The 16,504-nt window shown below is 42.2% G+C and overlaps 1 protein-coding gene across 2 annotated transcripts in view; it reads right to left on the bottom strand.

The window, feature by feature from the left end:
• Nucleotides 1–16,504, bottom strand: part of prkcz (protein kinase C, zeta) — a 146,530-nt gene that overhangs the window by 117,835 nt on the left and 12,191 nt on the right. For both annotated transcript variants that reach the window (XR_006403425.1, XM_044351409.1), the window contains exon 4: nt 16,286–16,336. Coding sequence is in view for 1 of the 2 variants with exons in the window: in XM_044351409.1 (XP_044207344.1) it covers nt 16,286–16,336 (51 nt within the window). In the remaining variant the exon portion in view is untranslated. The remainder of the gene's footprint in view (nt 1–16,285; nt 16,337–16,504) is intronic.

The raw sequence follows: 16,504 nt of genomic DNA, 5'->3' as shown, positions 1-16,504 counted from the left end.
ATTTCATGAAGATTCAGCTAATAGCTTTCAAGATGTAAGTGTAAATCAAGGAGAAATTCTTACCTACGACTGGTGCTATATGAAGGATCAGGGGACTCTGGAAACTAGAAATATCCAAACCAAATTCCATCACAACCCAGCCAGAGATAACTAGTCCTAGTGTCTGTTGGATAGACAGACAGACAGATGTACGCCTGACCAGCAATGTCATTCTGAGGTCAAACTGTAAATGGCACAACAAATACTCCACCACAAACAATATGAGCCCACAAGTGCAAGATACACGGGCAGTAGCTCTTAACGGTGATCAAGTGTTTTATAATAAATTTCTCTCAGTTGTCCCACTCGTTACTTATGTCTCATATTGCTGACAGCTGTGATGGATAACCTACCATAAATAACAAATGATAGATTTCTCCTTTAATACCAAAGAGGAAATTATTGGTCTCTGGCTCAGCACTGACTGTGGCTCCGCATTTCACCCTGTAGCCACTGAACAAGTAATATTAGAGAGACCAGAGGTGTTAAACTAGGAAGCTGTGTGACATTATGCCCCTAAACAAGACCACTGGTCTTGCTGGGGAGCTGCTATAGTTTGCACTGTGTTGTTGTTGGAGGCCTGTTGTATTTTCATCCTCAGGGGTTTGGCCACAGTTTCAGTCCAATGACTAATTCCTGCTAGTACATTACATAACACTATTGTTACAGATGCAGCTGTGGTACTGGTCCCTCTTTTAGTACTGCAAGCAACAGTAGATTAATGTTGCACTTCTGCTATGATATTAAGTACTTCTTGTTGTCTTTGAGACACTGACTCCACAGGGTTTCACAGGCCTTTCCATTGTACCAACAGTTCTGGCCTAAAATATTTGAAAATGGTAAAGAATATCAGGAGAAAAATAAAATATCACCTACTGGCACCTTAAGTTCACAAGATATATGTATCAACCAACAAAAAAACAACACAGGTGGAACACATTATTATAAAGTCCAGCATTGAAATCAAGGATGGTGATTATTTGACTAGACCCGATAAGCCTGTCACTAATAATCTCAATGGTTTAGTCACAAATCAAACTAAAATGCATTTAGCAGAATGACTAAGACTGAGCAGACATTGTCAGTGACAACAAAGACAAAGTCAGACAAGGATGTGGCCTAAAGCTCAAATTATATTTTATGAATCTGCATAGTTTCAAGGATCTATGTGACATAAATCATCTGCCCATGTCCACAAGAGTCTACGTCCATGTGAAGCCCAAATTCATGACAGCTTGTACCATGTTGTTTTGGTTTTTTTTTCAGATTACAGGTAATCTTTTTTTCTGTTTTTGGTCATTGTCTAGTGTACATCCTAAATTTAGCAGAGGCAACCTGCCCAAATGAGGATTATATGCACCCAGTATGTGCGTCACCAATGGTGAGTGGGAGCTCATAAATAAGCACACCCTCTCTCTGGCCGTCTCTCTTGATTTCTAAGAAACTAGTGTACACTGTTGGCTCCCGCCCCATACATCTCATACTGGATCTGTGTGGGCGTTGGAGAAGTAAGAGAAAAGAAGGAATGAACAGCATGAGTGTGTAACTGCCACCCATGACGGCATCAAAAAGCCACCTGTTTCCTTGAACAGGGAGGACGAGCTGATGAGTGCGGGGACTGTGAAAGGAAGAAGAAATCATTATCACGGGGGTCATGGGTGCTTTTATGTTACTCCTTTAAGGCCCCTCTGACTCGTTTGTGTTTACTGCTTTCCTGATACAACTGACAAAAGGGGGCATTGTCTGACTTGAATTTCACTGCTGGAATGATTTGTCTTTCTTCTGAAGCTGCACTTCAAGCTTTTTGAATAACGTTAATTACAACTTCTTTTTGTATTTTTGAAATTAATCATCAGTTATGATTACATTGTACTCACCAAAGTACTGTAATTGCTGAGATGTTGAACTACTGCAACATCACTACAACAAAATAACAGTTGTGCAATCAGATGATTTAGCCAGATTATCAAAACCACGTCATTTGAGAGTAAATTAGACAATGTGCACACCTGAAATGTTGCTAATAATCCGCATTGCACAGGGAGACTGTGTGCACGTCTATGGTAACAGTAGGTCAAAGTTGACAGCAATGGACGCTAACCTGGTGGTTTATCTAAAACCCGTCTTATCATCTGACTACTTGTGTCTTTTAAGTGAAGTTGCTGCATTCAAAGATCTCAGCAATTAACATAGTGAGTACAAAGTTACAATTAAAGAATGAAATGATGGCCAGAACTACAGATATAAAACCTTGGCGGTATAATACTGGCATTTCCCTTTAAAGGGATTTTTAGAAAATGAGGGTCAAAATCGATGCAGCAGGGGTATCCTCATGGCTCAGGGGTTACAACACCAACCATGAACTGCAATGTCTCTAGTTCAAATTTGACCAAGGATCTTTGTTGAATCTCTCTCTCCCTCATTTCTCATCTCACCCCTGTCGCAACCTAATAAAGGCATAAAATGACCCCACCCCTAAAAAACTGATGCAGCAGAAGCTGAGAGTTTTAGTCCATAGTATGGGTCAAGCAACCAATTCTGGATCCTATAAGCCAAAATCCACGCCTCAAGTTTGTATCATGGGCTTTCCAGTTAAGATTTCTAGTCTGATGTAGTGATGACATCATCACTGACAAAGTTCCTTCACTAAATGCAGTTCCCAGTATCTCCTCCTTTAAAGATGAATTATATTTTTCTACTAAATGTGTTAAAATGACACAGCAACAAAAAGTCTTTCTACAATTATCCAGTATGAGATCATTATTGGACTGATTTAGCTTATTGTTTCTTTTTCTTATAATCAATGGGGTTCTTTTAGGTCTTATAATAATGTTTTGTTTTACTTATAAGTTACCTTGAATTTTCAACCTTATATGTTTCTATTTCATGTCATCACCTTGTCACTGTTCTTTGTTGATGTATTGAGTATAATAAAGTTCTAAGAGAAAAAAAAAACAAAGCTCCTCCAGAGCCACAGATACATTATAGAGGTTCACAGGCTGAGCAGTAGTCTACATGACGGGTAAACTTATCTTCATGTACCTATTTGGTAGGCATATCATGTGAGTTAAAAGTACTATCATTAAAAGACTGAAAAGAAGTCAAGACAAATTATTGTACATTCTGTCTCTTGGAACTACAAGTTCAACCACTAAGAACATGTAAAAGAATGATAAGATAAAAGATAAAACCTATGAAAGAGGCATCTTGATTGTGATTCTACACACATTTGGTTTAAGCAATAAGTGGGTCACATGTGGAAATCTGTCAAGTGTGACTGGAAAATCACTGGTTGGACAAAGCAAACATTAAAGCACTGCGGTGACTAGTCCAGTATTTGACTAGTCACTGAAAGAGAAAATGGTAATGACAATAGAGCCTACAGGGCTAATAATGTAAATGTTTTAGATAAGACTGGGACATCAAAAAAACATCCTGTATAACAAAAAGTGGTTTCAGTGCACATTTTATTTAGTGGTGCTGTGGAGGTAAATGAATCCACAACTGACAGAAGCAATCTGACTCTGAGTTGAGGCATCCCAGAGGATTACATCAGCGGCTACAACTTAAAGGAAGTAATGAGTACACTGGAATTGGATTCTGAAAGTAGCTTCCCCATTTCTGGTTGCAAGTCAGGGCTGATGAGTTTATGTAATTCCACAGTTTGCCAGTATTGAGCGGGCCGAGTACATTCAGTGTTACGATGCGAACAGTGCATCATGACAATAAAGCATGAAATGATGATGTGACAACCAAGAGTCCAGATTTAATAAGACTGTTTTGCAACGGCAAGCTTTGCATTTTAGGTACTTCAGGTGCTTGAGCTAAGAACAAAGAATATTCATACAAAATTCATACTAATCAGTCTATGGTCCACACAAGCCCAAGAGCAAGTAACTTCCCTCATCACTAGTTGCAAATGCAAGCAGTTCCAGCCTTAAGACTAACCCCTCAAGGCTTGCACTTGCACTTACAAAAGCCCATTTATAATTTGAGTGTTATCTGATGTGATCTGTGGTTCTAGGATGGAAAACCCTTTCTTGCTTGTTTGACTTCTTGGCAAGAATTCAGCAGCAATAATAGAGGTATCACTGAATAATTCTTTGCACTAAGGTTAAGTAACAAGAAACAAACGGCTGACCGTGACAAATACAGAGCCCATAGTTGTTGTTTGGTTGTTAGATATGCTTTACACTATTTTATGCACTTGGAGAGGAGTGTGTGTACATGCTGTGATGATGGGAGCTGACGTATGTGGTGTGTAATGGTACTGGGCAGGTACTAAGAGCAGTGTGGTGATACAATAATCACACATAAGGAAAACAGATGCAGCTCCCTCTTTAGTTTAGTGACTCATGCTGGCACGTGTAACATGAGTTGTTTCTTGTGCCAGTCAGCCAGACACTGAAGGCACCAGTCCATCGAGTCTGGTGGTCTCCAGTTAACCAGTTTAACCACTTACAGGCTGACTGGAGTGCAGTTCTGATGGGCGCTCTAACCTATACAATGTGAAATCAGGAGTGAGCTGCAGCTGCTGATATGCACTGATACACAGTTGCATCCACTAACCAGGAAATGGAAGCAAATGTATTATGAAGCATTACATATCAATGACTGCATTGCAGGCTGAGCTGTTCAATTGAGCATTATCCATAAAGTGCTATTAATAGGTCAGTGTCCTGTCAGCAAAACGGACACACAAGAAAGTTACTTCCAACCAGACACACACAGCCACAGTCCCACACAGGCTCATAAATAGTTGGAAACAGCGTAGGGATCAATGCACAGGATGACTCAGGTTGCACAGAGCACAGCCACTACAGCTCAAAACAGCATCAAATGCCCTCAAACCAGATATAGCCTCTGAGATGCAATACTCCAGCTCTGTATTCACCTCCCAGCGCTGCAGAAAGCAAGCCAAGGACAGAGAGGCTGAATGCTAAAGTGCCTTGTCACTTTAGGCAAAGAAACATTCAACGTAAAAGGGCTAAGCCATTACCACCATCCCAGCATCAGAAGAACGCCCTGTAGCAATTAACACACTGTGTCACCCCGACAATGAATCATGGTAAGGCCTTGAAAGATGAGCACTCAGCCTAGTGTCGGGACAAAACAGCGTCCAGATGGACACTGACCTTCTTTCTTTGAACAAGTACAAGAAAGAAAACTAGCTTGATCTAATCACATGGACTTGTGTTAACATTACAAACTAGATGGCTAACGTATTATAAAGACCTTTGAAGGCCAGATTAAGAATGGGGTCATCATCTTCCTTCATAGCTAGAGAGCTACCTCGCTAAATCCATGAAAAATAGTTGATAAAAAAGATACATTTTGTTTATATTTAGTTTAGACAGAAAAAGGTCGAGCATGTGCTCAACTGTGAAAATCAATAATATGTGAAGTGAAAGCAGCTTACTTTCTGACAGGCATGGTGGGTCTGGTTGGGGCTACTTCTGTGTCAGCCACATACACTCCTCACACAGGACGGGGGTTTTATTGATTACATTGATTATTCCGCCAGTTTAACCCCCGCTGTCACCGCTCCAAGTGGAGAAAATCCCTCCAGAGGACACCAAGCTCCCCAAACACAGTCCAACAAACTAACCTCCTAACTAACTGTCAGGAGGGAAACTGACAACAAATAAGGAAAATAACAACAGTAAATCTCCACCTGGAAGCAGATAAAACAACAGGAGTCCCGGTTTGAACTACTATCACAGAGAGCCAGCAGGAATCAAGAAAAGCAGCTCTGTGTGCCTCCGACTCCGTGCTGGAGTTCCCCACTAGAAAGGCTCCCCGCCCCAGCATACACCATGCAGGCTGACCTGTAGCAGAGACACATTCTTCAGATATAAACATTGAATCTATAGTGAAAAGCACAAGCGGGGCAACCACAGGGGCAGAGGGGACAGAGGGGGCAGCTGCCCCAGGGCCCACGCCCAGTAGGGGCCCCGCTGGGACGTAGCGCACAACCCTGCGGGCGGAGCAGGAACAGGAGAACTTCACTCTCTCAGCATCTTCTATTGATTCTCTAGGGTAGTTCTTATCAGTATAGGTGTAATCCCCTCTCCGACCACAATGTGAGTTGCAATAGCAGAGTGGCGCTGTCCGTATTTCAGCTTGTTGACTCTGCAGGAAGTGAAGACTGCAGAAGCAGCGATTCAACGTTTATGACGTGACGTCGATATTTGTGCTTGTGCATGTATGAGGCCAAACTATCCAACCTCACTTTGCTGTGTGTTGAGTGGGACATAAACACTAATAAGGACTAAATGGTTGGCAGGTTTGCCACCATGAAAGAGAGGAGGATCAAGTTTTAAAAGGGGACCGTGATGTGTACAAAGTTTGTTAAACTGTTCTGATTATTTTGCTCTATGGAGGATATTACACAAATGGATTAATGTTACACTAAACTACTTTTGGTTATGAAGAAATCAGTCTGAATATTAGATTAATGTGTTGTTTAACTCCATGTTTACTCAGCACCTGTCTGTGTCACTGCCTGTGGTGTTGCAGACTGTCCACTGTGTATTTGAATAGGCCTTGTAGTGTTGTAGACCGCTGTGTCTATTTTATGTTTATGTTATTCCCATGTAACAAAGACATGATACAGAGACAGAGCACCTGGCTTGTCGCTGTCTATCGGTGGTGGTGCTGAACCGTTGGTCAATCAATGCATGTAGAACGCTGTGTGCTGTCCTCAGTGCTGAAACATTTGAACTCGACTGGCAACCTGTTTTTTTGTTCTTCAGAACAAGCTTGTCTCACAGTGGCTTCACTTCTTAGACACCAGCTTGCATGGCTCAATAACAATTTGTGATTATGGATAGGATATATCAGCTATTTTACAGTTGTGAATTTTAAAATTACTTTATTAGAGGGGCCCCTTGAGAATCCCCCCCTCCCCCCCGTGCTGAGAGTCAAGCTTCACCCCTGGTGAAAAGTGTAATGTTGCTGGTATTATGTCATTATGACTATCAACAGATCATTTTCACTGTCTATTTTTGCTGAGAACCACATGTGTCACGTGGATGTGTCATGTGGAAAAAATAGATGAGACACTGAATCTCTAGATGAGGCGTGTGAAACACAACCTTGACATGTTGTCTCATTATAATATTGCAACGAATACCATGTTAGCAAACAGTTGCCTATATACACATGCAGCAGACAGGGAGCAACTTTAGTATTCATTTGGAATCATGTTTGTGACCACCTGAAGAATGAATGAAGTTCAATAGTCACTCCCCTTTTAGCTCTGTTTTGGTCTCCACCAACATCTGAGAAATATATCTAGGTCTCTACCTGCTAAATGCTCCACCATGTTCAAGAGATAGTTGCTAACTTTTGTTTGTCTAGCAATGGGTGCTAGGCAGGCAGTGTACAGTGAGTTTATTAGGGCTTCATTGTTGAAAATAGCTGCGCTTTGGGGCTGGAAACAAGGTTGGAGAGAATGGTGAGACTGAGCCAAACAGTTGGGGGCTGATAAACCAAAACAAGGAGTTAAAGAAACTAAAAAGATTAGTAGAACTGAGAGGACCCACTGACTGGTGTCAAGTGATAATTCTCGGTGTGTTTGTCACTATGTGTGACCCCTTTCACATTACACATAGTTAACTGATTCATTGGTAATATAAAAATATTGATTGATGCAGCTTTAAAGCAATAGTTTAGAGTGAGCCCTGCTAAAAAGGAGGCCATTCAATTGCTTTCCATTGTTGTTCAGGTGAATATCTTGGGCTATCTTTGAGTTGTTGTCACTATCAAATAAACTGAATAATACCATGACCCAATAATGCTTCTTCTAGAAGACACAGACCTATCCAGTCGCCTCTCCATTAACTCCAATAAATTTATGCTCTCTATGTTTATTTTTACGATAGTTGTACTTTTTGTAAATAATATTGGACAATGATAACGTATGACTACAAGTCACTCATCAGAATAGGGAAATGGTCAACTCACCACTTTGTAAACCAGTCAAGGTTTTCAAATGTAAACATCGAGGGAAAGGTGGAGGGGATAAACACCATCTACAGTCCCGATCACATAGACAAGCAAGACCATCTCTGCATCCATCTCAACATCGGATGAAACACCAAGGTAAACATGGAGGGATCCCGTCTGCGATCGTGGATCTTCTCTGCCAAGAATCCTGCTAGCCAATGTACAGTCGTTGGATAATTAACTGGACGATCTCCGGGCCTGCATCAGTGTCCAATGGAATGTAAGGAACTGTAATGTCCTTAGTTTCACTGAAACTTGGCTAAATCCTGGAATACCGGACAGCACCATTCAACCAGGTGACTCTTTCTGTATAGTGATCTGATAGAACAGAGGACTCTGTCAATTGTCAATCAAACTCAGACCACACTTTCTACCAAGGGAATTCCACCACAGGCAAGTACAGAGCATTTAACATCATATTTCCCTCCAGGCTCATCACAAAGCTCAAGAACCAGGAATTAAACACCTCACTGTGCATTAGAGGTGTGAATCTTTGGGTATTTCTCACAATTAGATTCAATTCCGATTCTTGGGTGTGTGATTGGATTCAGACTCGATTCTCGATTGAATGAATAGAAAAAGGGGCCATTTTTTCAGTCTCTTCCTCCAGTATACTATGAGACAAACCATTCACTGGTGTCCTCAGTCCACTGAAATACAACATTGAACATAACTGGCAATTAAGATAAATGCTCCCCAGCCTTTTCGTTTTAAAAAGTTAACTGCCTTAATTAGTTAATTAATAAATTAATAAATTGGAAAGCATCTTACAGTCTCCTGCATGTATGAGAATAACAATGAAGGGGAGGTGGAGTGCTCCGCTGTGTTGTTATTAATGTTGTGTCTCCAGCAGTGGAGAGCAGCCGCTCTGCTGCACTGTTAACTCTGGGGAAACACATCGCTGAGCGGGTGAAGGCTTTCTGAGGTGAAAGAAACTGAGCACCGAGTTATTTTCTTCACCTCACAGTTGGTTTGAGTTGTTTAATGCTGCAGTGTGTTGGTCAGCCGGTCTCGTTTGTTACTGCTAGAGTTTGCTGCTCTGCACCGCTAACGTTAGTCTCTGAGTGACAGCGTAGACAGTTATACTTCATGTTTGTCTCGCAAAGGTAATTATTTAGTCATTAAATCAAAAAATGCTTGTAACTGTTGATTTTTTAAAAACATGATCTACAAAATATCTCCAGCGTGTGCATGCTGTATGGGTGCTGCACTGCCCTCACAGTTGAGTTTTTTCATTCTGTCAATATCAATCAAAATCACAGGATCATCCTTAACACTGGAGCACCCCAGGGCTGTGTTTTGAGTCCCCTGCTGTACTCCTTGTACACACACAATTGTGTAGCCACTTTCAAAACCATCATCAAGTTTGGGCCTGATCACAGATAACAATGAAAAGGCCTATCTGAAGGAAGTAGAGGACCTGACGCATTGTCTCCTCAGCAAGACTAAGGAACTGATAGTGGACTTTGGGAGTAAGGAAGGAACTACACCCCCCTTAATATCAACGGGTCCTCGGTGGAGAGGGTGGACAGCTTCAAATACCTTGGTGTCCACATGACCGAGGGCCTGACCTCAGTCCTGCATACTGACTCGGTGGTGAGAGAGGCAAGGCAGAGAATGTTTCACCTCAGACACTCGAGGAAATTCCGGGTATCCTCTAAAATAATGAGGAATTTCTAGTCCTGGCCCATTGAGAGCATCCTGATGGGGAACATCATTGACTGGTACAGAAACAGTACTGAACAGGACCGCAAGGCCCTGCAAAGAGTGGTTTGTTTGACTGAACATACAATAGGTGGTGCTCCACCCTGCCTAAAGTATATTTACACCAGGCGCTGCAAGAATAAAGCTAGGAGAACCATTCAGGATCCCAGTCACCCAGATAACGGCCTTTTCTCCCTGCTGCGGTCAGGAAGAAGGTACCAGATACATCAGGCCAGCACTGAGAGGCACCCTCAGGCCCCTAGGTTCCTAAATGAGGTCACTGCCTAAGACTGCCCCCCCCCCAATCATACACATATTCTATCTAATTCTATTTGAACTCTTCTTAATGCATAAATTGATGGAACTGACAGATTATATTACACTGTGATTGCAACTTAAATGACTACATGTGACAAATAAACTTGACTGATTGATAACACATAAACATGAGATAGGGAAGAGAGAGGAATGTTTTTTGTACTCTTTTGTGCTCTCAGCCTCTCCTCTGTAGCAATGAGCACCGTTATCAGGTAAGCAATACCCCACAGGCACACACACGCACACATATATTACATTACATTTCAATATATATACACACAAATCAAATAGGTTTTTGAAGGTCAATCTTAACATTGACATTTTTGGATCAAATCAGCCATTGCCAATGTTTTTGTGACATTATTTGATCTTGAAACCATTTTTATGCATTTAACATAACATTTCTAAAAAATAACAAGTTCACTGCCAAAAATACATTCTTTTCAGGATGAGTAAGCCTCTGAAACAGCATTTAGACCATTACAATCAATTCAGTGTAGCAGTGTTCTAATGTGTTATCAGCCTGCATCATAGCCATCATGTCGGAGAATTTAAGAGCTGTACTAGCCTGATACATTGGTTAAATCATACCCCGCCATAACAATACAACCTTTATACACACATATGCACACCAACACCATGTCGCACTCTCTGGCAGGTGCAACCTCTGAGTGGACTGTCAAACAAGCAGCCTCCCAAGGATACAATACAGTGAAGGAAGGCATGCCAGGAACAGGCACCAGCCATGCTAGCAGAGCTAGCAGGGTGCATGCACACAATCCCTGCCTGCAATGCGTGACACGACGAGCGATAAGGCGTGAATCAATCACACATGCTAATGATGGAGGCAGATAGATATCCCCCCCCCTACACCCCACACACATACACAAACAAGAATCCAGGAAAGGACGCACTCGTCCTAATCCATTGTCTCGAGGTTCGGCATGGAAACACAGACGGATTGATGAAAGGAGGGATGGATTGATGGATGGATGGAAGGATGTAGAAATAGATAGCTCACCGGTTTGCCTTCTTCCTTTCTCTCCACCTCTTTCAGCACATTATCCAGGCTAAGTGTGCATGTGTGTGTGTGTACATGTGTGTGTGTGTATGTGTATGTGTGTATGTGTGGTGAGCCGGCGAGGATACACACTGCTACATCCCCTCCTCTCCCTCTCTCTGACGATCCCTCCCTCTTTCTCTCTCGTCCCTGGGATTTATTTAATTATTTCCTTCCTCCCTCCCTCCCTCCCTCTCACTCGCCTTTTCTTCCTCTGTCTGTTTCTCTCTCTCTTTCTCCTCACAGCTGATAGAGTCGCCTTGCTTTTCTCATGGCTGTTTAATTCCCTCTCTCTGTCTGTCTCTCCTTTCCGCTTATAGAACTTGTTATCCTCGATAACGCAGTGTCTCTCTGTTTTGGCGTGACAGGCAGAGTCAAAAACAGAAAAATAAAGGAAAAAAATTGGAGTGCCTGCCTTGTGCATTAAGAGCTGATATCTGCACAGTACAATGCTCTCTCTCTCTTTCTCTCTCCCTGTCTTTCACACTGTGTCCCTCACCCACCTCTGTGTCTTGTGTGATGCAGCAGTGCTGTAGGCTCCTCCCTGGAGAGACAGCGGTGCCACACAGCTGAGAGAGAAAGAGGGTGGGGGGGGGTGCTGGGAAAACGTGGTGGCAGTGGGAGGGGGAGGAGGGAAGAGGAGGAGGGAGGTGTGTGTGTGGGGGGATGGGAGGGGCTTGGTGGTGGTGGTAGGGTGGGGGTTCTGCTGGAGAATCCGGTGCAAGGCAGGGCAGCCTCTGTCGACTGAGCGCATCATCCAGGATTTCAACACTTCCACTGCCTCCCACCCTCCATCACTCTCTCTCCACACAGAGGGCGATCTGTTCATTCTTCACATACACACACACACAAAATCACAAGCCCCAGAAAAAAAAAATGCTGAAAAAAAAAGCTGCTTTCAAGGGGGGGCCTTGTCTATTGTTGTCAGCTCTACCTTTTGATCAGGCCTTTAAGGACCTCTGGCAGTTGAAAGCAATCGGTCCGTTCCAGTTGTTTGGCCTCCGGTATTGCTGCTTGCAGCTTTCTCGAGAACTGCTCAACCAAGCAACTTCATACTTGACACTGCACTTCCCTGCTTCCTCAGCAATACACCCGCCAAGTGTGAAGTCGATCGGATGAACAATTGTCGAGAAAATCAAAGGACAGACATACTTACATACAGATACTCCTTCCATTTGAGTTAGAATTTACTAACTTCATTTTACCATAAACTGATTGGACTATCAGCAGGAAGAATGACAGACAGTCTAATTGGATTACAGGACAGAACAAAGAGAAACAGAGCTTAAGTTTTCAGAGAGTAATTGCTGGTGATTGAGGAAGTGACAAGTTGATGGAAAGATGACTGCCAACTTGTTTTTGGGAATGGCACTGATGGTCCACCACTTTGTTCAACATTAAGTTATCTTCACAATTAATGGATGGATTACCATGACTTTTGGTGCAGATATCCATGGTCACCAGAGGATGAATCCTACTGACTTTGGTAATTTCCTGACCTTTCATCAAACACTGCCATTTTTAGTTAGGAAAGAGACATCTCAAGAAATATTGGATGGAGCACCATTCATTATGGGAATAAAGACTTTGGTTTATTCCCATAATGGGAATGTGGGGCGTTATACACTGTATATTGGCCTGGTTAATATTACCATTGTGGGCATTTAAACATGCTGATGTTAGCATTTCATCCAAAGTGCCAGCGCACAGCTTCACAGAGCGTGGCTACACCATTAGAGGGCATTCAGACTGAAAACAGCCCAGCATTAAACCAGCGCAAGAGGCTGCGTTGTTGGGAGCGTGTTGTTTCAGGTACCAGTGACACATGACTTTACAGGAAGTCCAGTTTGAGCAACAGATCCATGACTTTTTTAAGGCTTACTGGACATAAAAACACTACACAGGGCTTTCCTATGATTTATGATTTTTACTAACCTCTGCATTGTTAATGATACAATGTACATACCAAGCAGGAACTACCAAGACTTATATAAAGCCACTAGATGCTCCAATTCAAAAAGTCTCAACTTCTCTCTAGAAATACTGTGTCAATCATTGTTTTCAACAGGTCATTATATTCTCAATCTCTAAATTCAGGCCCTCTAATAAGTGTGCTGGTGGTCATTTTGGAAACTACTGCACTGCTAATAAGATTTGAAGCTTTGAAGTCTGCCATGTGGGCAATGATTGACAGTTGTGATTGCTGCTCTCCCCAGCTCTGGGACTCGCACTGAGTTGGACTATTGTCCCATTATTTCAGTATGTTTAGTGTTACTTGATAAGGATACCTGCTGTGTTAGCATAATGCAGCTAAAGTAGCTAATGTTAGTCCAAGTGTGCAGCACTTCCGAGGTAGTGGGGCATGTTTCCAGAGAATGAAAAGCAACACCCCGCGCTCCTTTTTTGGAAGGTCCTGGCTCCAGACGAAAAAGATGGCGCTGACCAGAAGCCACAACTCTGGGCTTCAAACCAGCTCCAATGCAAAGTAACGGGTGATGTCACACCTCACTACGCCCATCTTTATATACCCTCAATGGCACATACAGTGTTATGATGGTTCACTGCAGCAGTGAAATACGGTCTTCTTATCATGATGGTTAACGTACACTTGTGTCGACATGTAAGAGCATAAAAATGATTGTCTGATACTGAATGTCAATAACAGTCTTTACAATGTGACATAACATTTGCAATAATCAACAGCAATGCCTTTTTCCAAACCACTGTCCCTGTTAGTCTAGTATATTACTCTAGAATAGTCACAAACCACATGCTGCTCACCTGAATTGTCGCAGTGTGGTAGCAAGTCTCAGTGGAGGAGAGTTCAAACTATCTGCATGGCCCTATACCACAAAGGGAAATTGGAAGTTATGTCAATATATTTTGTTTTTTCATGGTTTTGGTGAGGTGACCCTTAATGTTTCAATATCTTCACATAGTTTATCTACTCCATATTTTATCAGGAGCTATCAGTACAGAGTTAGCCTTGAAAAGCACAGACAATTTCTAAAAACTAATGAGTAACAATGTTTCCCTCCCTCTTCCATTCATTATCTTTCTTTCCTCCCTCCATCCTCCTCCTCCTCTCTGGAAAGACTGGCTCCATCCTTCCTTCCTCTCTCCACTCATGTAATCCAACAACAAGCAAATTAGGTTTAAAAATCAGAAAACAAAGCAGGAAGCCGCACTTATTAATGTTACATGTAGAATACTACATATCATCCAGCGTGTGTGTGTGTGAGGGGATACATGTGTATCCTTCGTTACCTACCTACAGAATGACAGTCACACTCTGCTCTTCACACAGTAAATCAGTGGTCTGCCTCAGGCCAAAAGCACAGGGCTCCCCTCCCATCCAACGCACACACATACACAAACATACACACACATGCACACTCAGGAGTGCAGTCCACAAGCTACTGAAACATGCTGTCACAGCAAATAGACAGCGAGGGAGTGCAGCAACAACATGAGAGTACATGAGGGGGGGAACGAGAGCATCAAAGTGGCCACTAACACAAAACAGCAGTAAGCAGCAAGTTTTTTTTACTTTGTTTAACCTTTACTTTATTTTTAGATTTATCATGTTTAAATCTGAGGATAAGCAGCAGGGACGAAATGTTGAAACTGTTCAACAGGTCGAAGGCAAGATACCACCACAGACCAGACTGCAGTGAAATCTGCTGTAGATATGTTGGGTGACCTCCTGACCTCTCCTCCAGTGCCACCAAAGTTTCCATTTTCACATAAGAAATATACTTGTGATATATTGAATGTATAATATTTTTTAGTCAGGAAGTTGACTGAGAAAGATCATTGAGGCTGGCAGCTCCAGGCTACATTAGCCGCTGCATATCTCTGGTTCTGCTGCATCAGTTTTTGATAATTGTCACTGTCCATTGTGAATCCAACAATATTAAAGAATTGCAATGCTAAATGGGTGGAGTACTATTTGAATGAACGAGCTATGACCACCCTTAGTGCCTGGTCACACCAGAAAGTGGCATACCAAAGTTCATCTGCCCATCCTTCTGAAATATGTAATGTTGTAGGCTTGGAGAAGTAGTGGCTACGGGGCTAGTTGGCTAGTTGCCAAGCTAGCTATCACTTGGCACTAACTGACCAAAAAAGTTAACACAATCTATTCAAGAGACATATTTGTACCATTAACTTCTGTCTCTCCACTGACCATGTCTCTTTTGTGAAAAATATTCTGACAGCAGGGTTGTATAAAATTGGATGGTGCAACCCAGCTCTTATGATTCCTTCATTTTGAACTCTCTGGCTCTATTTAATTTCAAAGGTCAGTCTGTCAAGATGGTTTGCAGTTGTTCAACATCATAAATTCTCAAGTCAAAGTTCACCAAAGTCAAAGCCTCCATGAGTGAATTCACTTAATGCAGCAATTCCTTTGCTGGTGTGACTGGGAAGAAACTGTCCAATTTGCACATATGATATCTTATACTCTATTAGGAGGACTGCCATGAAATTGGCTGAGCACAGTCATGGTCCCAAGAGCATAAACCCTTTTGATTTTAATGACCACACTTCCTTTCCTCTACCAAGTCATTTCAATGTGCAGTGTTAAGGGGGAATTTCATGTCAAGAAATCAGAGCAGCAGTTTAACTCCTGCAGTAACTTGTTATGTTCAGTTACTTAAACAAATGTCAGCATTAATGTTGGAAAATGGGTGCAAACTGGCAGCTGTAGTTTGCTGTTGAATTGTATTATGTCTAAGAGGTATAACCACAGAACTGAGCTGATTAAGATCTGAAGCTGAAAGCAACCATGCGACCCTCCAGTAGACAAAACTACTGAGTGTGCATCTAACAAATCTGAGAAAAAAATCGAAGAGTTACAATTTACAGTAAACTCTCAGTTTTCTACATGGAATACACCCCTGGCTGCAAAACTGTGAGCTCTAACTGCAACTCAGTAATCAGAGTTAACCTTGAATCATTGCTGACTGTGAGCTGCATTCACCAACCTCTACTTTTCCTGACAAGTGAGGTTTCTCTATAGGTGATCAAGACAATGTAACAGTGTTAGTTCCACAGCACGGGATCCTGTGAACCTGCCACTACGTTGGACTCCTACTGTAATTAGGAATCCTAGAGGGGGATAAAGAGTGAAAGCAGAGATGATTTACTCACTGTCCTCTCCAGGGCAGGGCATGCCAGGCCGCTCCGGTATACTGGGGAACACTGTAAAAAGACAGAATCACAGAAAACTGAATATTTCAATCTGTTGTTTGTCTTCTCCTGTCACCAAACAGAGGGGTGAGAAATAAAATGCCATGAAAGTGAAAAACCCTAAAGGCCATTTAAAACATCATACCCCAAAGAACAAATTGCACTTGCAAATAAAACAGT

The sequence above is a fragment of the Thunnus albacares genome, chromosome 5, assembly GCF_914725855.1.
Source record: "Thunnus albacares chromosome 5, fThuAlb1.1, whole genome shotgun sequence".
NCBI classification, from domain to species: domain Eukaryota; kingdom Metazoa; phylum Chordata; class Actinopteri; order Scombriformes; family Scombridae; genus Thunnus; species Thunnus albacares.
Note: the sequence above shows the minus strand (reverse complement) of the source record. Positions and strands in the feature narration are given on the sequence as shown.